At 42.0% G+C, this 10,730-nt stretch overlaps 1 protein-coding gene across 3 annotated transcripts in view; it reads right to left on the bottom strand.

Annotated features, from left to right (window-relative positions):
* Positions 1-2,772: 2,772 nt before the first annotated feature.
* The window catches only part of SDHD (succinate dehydrogenase complex subunit D), an 8,539-nt gene continuing 581 nt past the window's right edge, over positions 2,773-10,730 (bottom strand). Inside the window, exons 2-5 of one of the 3 annotated variants that reach the window (XM_023208235.3) lie at positions 10,111-10,227; positions 9,080-9,224; positions 7,559-7,608; positions 6,653-6,726 (exon numbers count right to left, since the gene is read on the bottom strand). In XM_023208235.3, coding sequence (XP_023064003.1) covers positions 6,653-6,726; positions 7,559-7,608; positions 9,080-9,224; positions 10,111-10,227 — 386 coding nt within the window. Of the gene's footprint in view, positions 3,750-6,652; positions 6,727-7,558; positions 7,609-9,079; positions 9,225-10,110; positions 10,228-10,730 lie in introns of those variants that run through there. The other 2 variants (XM_023208234.3, XM_026451878.2) reach the window with 2 other exon arrangements.

Raw genomic sequence — 10,730 nt, 5'->3', positions numbered from 1 at the left:
GACCTCAAGTGTTCTGCCTACCTTGGCCTCCCAAAGTTCTGGGATTACAGGCGTGAGCCACCGCACCTGGCCTGGAAGACTAGTTTAAAAAGAGACACTGATGAAAGTTAGACTTAGAACCACATTTGGAAATGACCATTTGGGGTATTTTAATCTCATAGACACAGTTCTGAAGCTCTAGGCCCATAGCCATGGATACATGCTTCACAGTGGTGCTTAGGCCTCAGAAACTGAACATTTAGCCCCACTGACACTCATTATCAGGTGTCCAGAGGAGAAAACTCTCCTAAGTAGATATCTAATTTCTAAGATTCTATGGATTGAGGCGATAACATCAAGTGTATACCACTCTCTCCAAAGACTTTCTGATCTCTAATCAGAAAACGGACTTATATTTAGACTTATATCTCATCTTATGTTTATAATGTGTATCTGAAAATTCCCAGGTCTGAATTCTTTGTGGGTATGGTTCTGTTTGTTTGTGCTGACTCTTGCTCAGGATGTTCCTATGCTGTGATTTTTGCTGACAGTTCACGTTCACTGGAACTTTATGGGGATTTTTGAAGCATGTGTTGGGGTAACCATTCTCTCTTTGGTGAGGATTTGTGCTGACTTCCATGCCCTACAAACCTAGGTCAAAGTTAAATTTGTAGCCTGTAACCTTTTTAGATATGCAGATAACTCGAACTCAGCCTCCAAACTGGCATGAGGACTGGCTCTCAGCCATATATTCTCAGAAGAGACTCTTCTCCAACCTGAGCCAAAGCAAGATACACACACTGCTCTGCTCTCTCCTTTTTCAGGTAAATATCATTTTTTCTTTTTACGGGGTATGGAGTTTCACTCTTGTTGCCCAGGCTGGAGTGCAGTGGTGCAACCTCTGCCTCCCAGGTTTGAGCAATTCTCCTGCCTCAGCCTCCTGAGTAGCTGGGACTACAGGCACCCACCACCGTGCCCGGCTAATGTTTTTTTTTTTTCTTTCTTTTTTTTTTTTTGTATTTTTAGTAGAGACAGGGTTTCTCTATGTTGGTCAGGATGGTCTCGAACTCCCGACCTCAGGTGATCTGCCCACCTCGGCCTCTCGAAATGCTGGGATTTACAGGTGTGAGCCACTGTGCCCGGCCAAATATCATTTTTTCTAATTCACCCTTTCTCTGAGGGTAAAACTCTTTATGGTTCCTGGTTTAGGGGAATCTTAATTCTAACTCCCTGGTTTGACCCAAAGCTTTGCTCCTGGCCTATGTGCCACCTTCTTAAAACTAGAATCCGGCTGGGCACAGTGGGTCAGGCATATAATGCAAGCACTTTGGGAGGCAAAGGCAGGTAGATTACTTGAGCTCAGGAGTTTGAGACCAGCCTGGGCAACACAGCGAGACCTCATCTCTACTAAAAATCAAAAAAATTAGCCAGGCATGGTGGTACAAGTCTGTAATCCCAGCTACTCTCAGGTGGCTGAGGTGGATCACTTGAGCACAGGAGATCAAGGCTGCAGTGAGTTTGATCATGCCACTGCACTCCAACCTGGACAACAGAGCGTGATTCTGTCTCAAAATAATAATAATAATAATAAGTGCTGGGCACAGTGGCTCATGCCTGTATTCCCAGCACTTTGGGAGGCTGAGGCGGCATGAGCCACAAGGTTCTGGAATCTTGCCTCATTTTCCAGCAGCTCATAGCAACCTACTGATTTCCCAAAGGCAGCTCAGCTCCATCCTAGTGACCGAACCAGCTGGGACATGGGGCAGGCAGTGCCGAACCAGCCTCTACTCCAACTTCTCCGTTCACCACCTAATGAAGCTTATTAGCACTAGATAGCCTTCTACATCTAGGATCTGATGGTATTAGATCTGATGGTGTTGGAGATAGCTACAGGATTCCCATATTATCCAGTGTCACTGCCATCCCCATTTTGACTTTATGGAAGATTCCATTTCATCACTCCACTCTACAGCAGTGGTATACTGAGGGCTGGGGGAGGGGAAGGAATGACACTACAAGGTAGGGAGGGGATCCATTGTCTATAGAGAATTTTAAAACAATAAAATTGACTTTTAGTTCATTTGTTTTTTCTCATCATCAAGCACCAGTAATTCTAAACAATGTCAGAATATTGTTTATATATTCTCTCCCACCAGGGTGGACTGGTCCCACCACCACTATCTGTTGGTGTGCCACTGCTATTCAGGCACCACCCCCTTTTGAAACCTTTTACCCACCCCAAAACAGAATTAATCACCTCTTCCTAAACCCTAATGCACACTTGAGTCTCCTACAAGACCACAGGCACATTAAGGAGAGCATGTCTTTAACCCCTAGTACACATTCTTGAACACATACGCTTCCTTTGCCTCAGCTTCCCATTAAGGTCCTTGGTGAGTGAAATGTGCTCAGTCCCAGTTACTCCATATTGCTAGAAGAAAGCATCATGCCTTACACTCAACTCCTAGACCAGACTAAATACACATAGAATATAATCTGAATTCCAAAGGCTGGTACTCACAGAACACCATAATCTGGACATAGTTCTTATTCCTACTTAAATACTAAATCTTATACTCTATTTACACCAAACTACTTACACTTGGTATACTTCTGCCTATTACATCTAAGTCCTTTTTGTTTTCCAGTACTTTGTGTCTGATTTACCTAACTGCTAAGCTACCCAGAAGGAAATTTAAACACACAATTTTGTAATCATGCTGTGGATGCAACAGACACCAAATTCTAATGAATAAAACTACTGATAGCTAACATATAAAAGCGGAGAAGACATTTTTTTATACAACATTTTATTTTTTAAAAAATTATCTTCATAGAATACATTTTCACATTAGAGATTCCCATTGTGCGAAAATAACAATTTATTACTTATAGTTTTATATTTGTTTTAGAACAAGTAGAACACATTTGAGAATTAAATCTCAGTTTAGAATTGGAAATATTTTGATACCTCTACAAGGGGAAACTTGCCCTTAAATGGAACTTCTCTATATTCAGAAGCACTCCAAGCATTTCTTCCTAGGATTTAGAAATTTATAATGTGAGATGTCAGCATTTCCTAATTTTAAAATTTCCCTAGTATATGTAACCATCAGTAGGTGGTATCTACTGACTAGAGAGGGAAGTTTTCAAAAATTAAACACTGTCTAATTTTCTGCAAAGTTTTTATTCATGAATTATGAGTATTTCCCTTTGTCCATTATTCCCAGTGCAAATATGGAAGTTTGATCATATACTAATAGTAATAAAGCTGGATTATCTTCAAGAGATTGATAAATTAAAAGGCAAAAGCTCATATATCATGTTTAGTTATACTGTGAGTCTTATGAGAAGCTGGGAGGCAACCCCATTAACTCACCAGAATACAGAACTCAGTCTCACAATTTCTTAGACACAATTCCTCTCAAACCTTTTCCTCAAAGATTAAATTCTGAAAATAATCTTAAGATTAAGATTATTAAGAGAAAAAGGCTGTCCACAAATGGACTTATCTGTTATTTCTTCCTTACTGTGAGCTGAATGGCATGACAAAGCAGAGGCAAAGAGGCATACATCAATTCTTCAAAGTATGAAGTCAAAAAGGTCAGAGCTTCCACAGCATGGCAACAGCTTTGCAGATGCCCACGTCATGATAGTTGAAATAGCAAAGCCCAGCAAAGGTTAAAGCTGAAAGTGCCAAAAGCCCTGCCTTGGCAGCTTTCTGCGAGGCATCTCCATGAACATAGTCAGTAACAACTTGTCCAAGGCCCCTAAAGAAAAAGAAAAAAATCATAACATCAATGAAAAATCACAGTGAAATTAGGAGACTACACAGATAACTTGGCTGCAAAAAAACAATCTGTCAAGTTCAAATGCAATGTCTCCATTTGCCACTCCACTGTCACTGCCATCCATCTGCCACTCCAGTGCACTGTTTGCTTCTTTAGGGGATTCTGTATAGCCTTTTGTGTGTGTATGTTAGTAAGTCTATTTCTAGTGAATCTTTTTTTTAGAGACAAAATCTTACTCTGTTGCCCATGCTAGAGTGCAGTGGCCTGATCATAGCTCACTACAGCCTCGAACTCCTGAGCTCAAGTGATCCTCCCGCCTCAGCCTGCCAAGTAGCTGGGACTCCATGCCCGGCTAATTGTTTTTTATTTATTTATTTATTTATTTATTTATTTATTTATTGAGACAGAGTCTCGCTCTGTCACCCAGGCTGGAGTGCAGTGGCACGATCTTGGCTCTCTGCAACCTCTGCCTCCCGAGTTCAAGCGATTCTCCTGACTCAGCCTCCCAAGTAGCTGGGACTACAGGCGCCTACCACCATGCTCAGCTAATTTTTGTATTTTTAGTAGAGACAGGGTTTCACCATATTGGCCAGGCTGGTCTGGAACTCCTGACCTTGTGATTCGCCCGCCTCAGCCTCCCAAAGTGTTGGGATTACAGGCATGAGCCACCGCTCCTGGTCTGTTTTTCTTTCTTTAGAGATGCAGTCTCACTATGATGCCCAGGCTGGTCTTGAACTCTTGGCTGCAAGTGATCCTCTCACCTCAATAACTAAAAATAACCAAAACCCTACAGTATTTTTAATTAATTCAAAAAGAATTTATTAAGTAGATATTATGTGCCAGAATCTGTCATAAATGTTGGGAGTATAGTAAGTGAGACAGCATCCCTGCCTTTATGGAATATGCTAGTGAATGAGAAGGAAAAAATAAACATATATATATTATGAAGAAACACATTAGAAAGGAAGCCATGAATGAGAACACCCAAACAAAAGTGGCATCTCTAATGAATAGTAAGATTTGTGTGGCTGGAGCACACGGGTGAAGCAGAGATCAGAGGAAGGCAGGGGCCAGTTGCATAGGGTCTTGAAGGTCATGATAAGGAATCTGAATTTTATATGAAATATAATAGGAAACCACTGATATGTTTTAAGCAGGGAGTGACGTAGGTAAGGAGTGACCTAATTTTACCATTTCTATAACAGTTTTATTGAAATCTAAGTCAAATGCCATAAACAATTCACCCTTTTTAGTATACAATCCAGTGGTTTTTTAGTATATTGAGTTGTGCAATCATCATTAATTCCAGAACATTCTCATTACCCCAAATAGAAACCCTCTACCTATTAGCCCACTGCCCAACTACAAATTTACTTTCTGTCTCTATGGATTTGCCTATTCTGGACATTTCATATAAAAGAACCCATACACGGCTGGGCGTGGTGGCTCACACCTGTAATCCCAGCACTTTGGGAGGGTGAGGCAGGCGGATCACCTGAGGCTGGGAGTTCGAGACCAGCATGACCAACAAGGAGAAACCCTGTGTCTACAAAAAGTACGAAATTAGCTGGGCGTGGTGGCGCATGCCTATAACCCCAGCTACTCGGGAGGCTGAGGCAGAAGAATCGCTTAAACCCGAGAGGCAGAGTTGCGGTGAGCCGAGATCGTGCCAAGCCAAGATCACACCATTGCACTCCAGCCTGAATAACAAGAGGAAAACTCCATCTCAAAAAAAAAAAAAAAAAAAAAAAAAAGCCATACAATATATGGCCTTTGTGTCAACTTAGCATAATGTTTTCAATGTTCATCCATGTCATAGCATTTATCAATACATCACTCCTTTGTATGGCTGAATAATATTCTATTATATGAATACACCATATTTTGTTTAGCTATTCATCCACTGACAGACATTTGGATTGTTTCCACTCTTTGGCTATTATAAATAATGCTGCTATGAACATTCCTATACAAGTTCTTTGTGTGGACACGTTTTCAATTCTCTTGGGTATACACCTAAAAGTAGATTGCCGAGTCTATGGTAACTCTAAGGTTAACTTTGTGTTGTAACTGCCAGAATGTTTTCCAAAGTGACTGAAACGTTTTATATTCCCAGCAGAACCACGAGGGTTCCAATTTTCCAAGTCCTCAGCACCACTTACAACTGTCCATCTTTTATTACAGCCATCCTAATGGGGTGTGAGGTGGTATTTCATTGTGGTTTTGATTTGAATTTCTCTAATGACAAATGACGCTGAGCAATTTCTCATGTGCTTATTGGCCATCTGTATATCTACTTTGGAGGAATATAATTTTACGTTTTAAAAGGTCACTATTGCTGTAGTATGATGAATGAACAGTGTGGGTGGGGGACCAGAGTAAAAGGTGAACAGGAAACTAGTTAGAAGGCAACTGAAGTAGCCTAGGTGAGACTGTTGGCTTAACCTAGGCTGGTGACAGGGTGTAAAGTGACAATTCAGACTATTTTTTTTTTCTAATAATGTCTATTTTCTTTTTTTTTTCTTTTACTTTAAGTTCTTGGATACATGTGCTGAACGTGCAGGTTTGTTACACAGGTACACATGTGCCATGGTAGTTTGCTGCACCTATCACCGTGTCATCTAGGTTTTAAGCTCTGCATGCAATAGGTATTTATCCTAATGCTTTCCCTCCCCTTCCCTAGCTAGAAACACTAGCTAGAAAATGATTCTAGGCCAGGCGCAGTGGCTCAAGCCTGTAATCCCAGCACTTTGGGAGGCCGAGATGGGCGGATCACGAGGTCAGGAGATTGAGACCATCCTGGCTAACACGGTGAAACCCTGTCTCTACTAAAAAAATACAAAAAACTAGCTAGGTGAGGTGGCGGGCGCCTGTAGTCCCAGCTACTTGGGAGGCTGAGGCAGGAGAATGGCGTAAACCCGGGAGGCGGAGCTGGCAGTGAGCTGAGATCCGGCCACTGCACTCCAGCCTGGGCGACAGAGCGAGACTCCGTCTCAAAAAAAAAAAAAAAAAGAAAATGATTCTGACAAGTCACTTAACCTCCCTGGGTCTTAGTTGCCACATTTGTAAAATAAAAGAGTTGGTTAAGATACTCTCCAAAGTACTTCCAGTTTCAACAATCCGAAAGCGCCTCCATACTCCCCACAATGACAACATATTGTTCCTGCAAAACTTAAAAAGAACAACTCAAGGAACCCAACCTTGAGTTGTTTACCCTCATTTTAGAAGGTTCAATAACACAGAAAGTCATACAAACTATACCAGATAAAATAAACAAAAGCTGGGCCAGACGTGGTGGCTCACACCTGTAATCCCAACACTTTAGGAGGCTGAAGCAGGTGGATTACTTGAGGTCAGGAATTCGAGATGAGCCTGGCCAACATGGCAAAACCCCATCTCTACTAAAAATACAAAAATTAGCTGGGCATGGTAGTGTGTGCCTGTAATCCCAGCTATTCAGGAGGCTGTGGCAGGAGAATCACTTGAACCAGGAGGAAGAGGTTGCAGTGAGCTGAGATCATGCCACTGCACTGCAGCCTGGATGACAAAGGGAGACCCTGTCTCAAAAAATAAATAAATAGGCCGGGCTCAGTGGCTCATGCCTGTAATCCAAGCACTTTGGGAGGACGAGGCAGGCGGATCACCTGAGTTCAGGCATTCCAGACCAGCCTGGCCAACATGGCGAAACCCTGTCTCTACTAAAAATACAAAAAAATTAGCCGGGTCTGGTGGCACGCGCCTGTAATCCCAGCTACTCCGGAGGCTGAGGTAGGGAGAATCGCTTGAACCTGGGAGGCGGAGGTTGCGGTGAGCTGAGATCATGCCATTGCACTCCAGCCTGGGTGACAAAGCGAGACTTTGTCTCAAAAATAAATAAATAAACAAACAAACAGACGCTGCATACTTATTCATTCAGCAACTATTTACTGAGTGTTATATGTCAGGTACCAGACAGTAGTTCTATGTTCTAGAGGCACAACAGCAAACAAACACAGTAAAAACAACAAAATAACCCACCCACATATATCTTTTTTTTAAGAGGCAAGAATAAACTATACTATTTAGGGACATACATTTGGGTGATAAAAAAATGCAAAGAAGCAATTACTATACAAAATAATAAACAGATGATGTAGTATATTAGAAGGTAGTAAGTGCTATTGAGAAAAATAAAACAAGCAAGAGAGATAAGGAATGGTAGGACAGAAACTGTAATTTTGAGTAAGTGGTTAGGGAAGGCTTTGTTGAGAGAATGACATTCAAGACTTGAAGGAGATGAAGGAACAAGCCAAGTGTATAGCTAGAAAAAGAGTTTCAGGCAGAAGCAGTAAGAGAAGCCCTGAGACCTGGAATGTCCCTGGCATGTTCAAGGAATCTCAAGGAAGCCCGTGTGAATGAGAGAGAGAGAGCAGCTAAAAATGAGGGAAGAAACAGGGGGGTTCAATCATGTAGAGTCCGCAGACAACTCTAAGAATTCTGACTTTGAGTAACATGAAGAGACAAAATAGGGTTTTGAGAAGAGGAATGTCTTATTCCAACTTAACATTTTAACAGGATCACTGGGTCTGCTGTGTTGGGAATGGACACAAATGGGGACCAGTTAGGAGACTATTACTAGAGTCAAGGATAATGACCAGGTTTAGAGCTTACCAGGTTTAGACTTGAACAAAGAGAAAACTGGAAATGCCATTAATTCAGATGGGCAAGAGTGCAGGAGGAACAGATTAGGGGAGATCAGAAACTCAGTTTGACAGGCTACATTCAAAATGCTATTAGATATGGAAATCGAATTGAAAGACATTGACTAGGCAGGTGGATATATAAATCTAGGCATAGCCGGGCGCGGCGGCTCAAGCCTGTAATCCCAGCACTTTGGGAGGCCGACATGGGCGGCTCACGAGGTCAGGAGATCGAGACCATCCTGGCTAACATGGTGAAACCCCGTCTCTACTAAAAAATACAAAAAACTAGCCGGGTGATGTGGCGGGCACCTGTAGTCCCAGCTACTCGGGAGGCTGAGGCGGGAGAATGGCATAAACCTGGGAGGCGGAGCTTGCAGTGAGCTGAGATCCGGCCACTGCACTCCAGCCTGGGCGACAGAGTGAGACTCCGTCTCAAAAAAAAAAAAAAAAATTTAAAAATAAACATATAAATAAATAAATCTAGGCATATACGTATTTTTTACATATTTTAAAGTTTTCAACAAATTTAGAGCATTTCAATTAACTTCTCTCTCATATATAATACATAAGACAAGCTCACAGCAAACAAAATGAGCAGACAACTATACTTGGAATTGCTATACTTGCCAGTGACCATGAAGAGTGAGGGCTGCAGCCAGGGAATAGTCCATCGCAGAGCAAGGATTCAAATAAGCAGCCGGAAGCAGACCCAGGAGCAAAACACTGACAACCCTCTCGCTAGTCCAGTGGAGAGACGCAGCCTTGGAACCAGCTACAGAAAGGACCAGATTCATAAAAGTCGATATGAGAAACACATCTTTCATGTTCAACATATGCCACACAGTAACCCAAACTGACAGTATACATATAGGATATAACTCTGAGTACAAAGGAAGTAAAATATTAAAATAGTAGTTAAGAGAGAAGCTATCTTTGTTTTTTGAAGTCTTTATCTCTGTTTTTTGAAGTATTTTAGCAAAAGGGTATCGCAATGCCTACATATTGATTAGAAGACAGATCCAAGAAGATGGGTAAAATACAGAATTGCTCTATTGCTACAGAATTAAGGCAGTCTTGGTTCAGTGAAGTGAACAAATTACCTTATGAATGTAAGTTAGTGGGCTGGGAGTGGGTGGCTCACAACTGCAATCCCAGCACTTTGGGAGGCCGAGGTGGGCAGATCACCTGAGGTCAGGAGTTTGAGGAAGTCAGGAGTTTGAGACCAGCCCAACCAACATGGTGAAACCCATCTCTACTAAAAGTACAAAACTTAGCTGGGCATGGTGGTGGGCACCTGTAATCCCAGCTACTCGGGAGGCAGCGGCAGAAGAATTGCTTGAACTCAGAAGGCAGAGGTTGCAGTGAGCCAAGATCACGCCGCTGCACTCCAGCTTGCACAACACAGAGAGACTCCGTCTCAAAAAAAAAAAAAAAGAAAAAAATTTTAAAGACTTAGGCTAGAAGGTCTTCTATGATTATAAATGGCATCATTCAACCGTAATGGCACTAGTCTGCCCAAAGGTGTAAACTAGGCTTCATTTGACAGAGTTGGACACAAGAGTCCCCCCTACAGGTAGGAAGTCCTGCTCAAGGCATGACAATTAGTGAAGGTAAAGATGGCTAGAGCCCAGAAAGCAGCAGCGATGGAGAGAACATACAATGGTGGCTGGGTGACAAGTGAATGTGCTGCACTCCACACCATTCTGGGATAGGTCGGTCTTGAAGAAATGCTGAGATATGAGCAGGTCTGACCACTGGGGTTCGCAGCAACAGAGCTGAGGAAAGAGTCATTAGGATGATCATAAGAACGCCTCCTTTAACAGGACTGATAAACTTTCTAAATGACCATAGGTAAGCTACTTAACCCTAAATAGGGAATAACATCTCATCTGTAAAATGAAGATAGCATCTTTTTCACTGGGATTACTCTGAAGTTAAGACTAGGGAACATTTGCATGTTCCCTACTTTATTTAATGACACCTCAGGCATTCTTTAACCTAACTCAGTAATCTGGAAGTCATGAGAGACTTTTCCCCTAAATTCAATTGCCAAATTCTATTGGCATATCTCTTTAACATTTCTTGAAACAATCTTCTTTTCTTTGTGCTACTTTTCTAGTTCAGGACCTCATCTTGCCTGGACTACTACGACAGTGTTTTCCTCATCAGAATGAAAGCTCTTTGAGGGCGGGAACTACGTTTTCCTTTACATTTGTATCCTAGCATTACTACAGTGCCTGCGGTAGCACAAATACCCAGGTTAAATGATTTTCGAACT

Source organism: Piliocolobus tephrosceles, chromosome 13 (assembly GCF_002776525.5).
Source record: "Piliocolobus tephrosceles isolate RC106 chromosome 13, ASM277652v3, whole genome shotgun sequence".
NCBI classification, from domain to species: domain Eukaryota; kingdom Metazoa; phylum Chordata; class Mammalia; order Primates; family Cercopithecidae; genus Piliocolobus; species Piliocolobus tephrosceles.
Note: the sequence above shows the minus strand (reverse complement) of the source record. Positions and strands in the feature narration are given on the sequence as shown.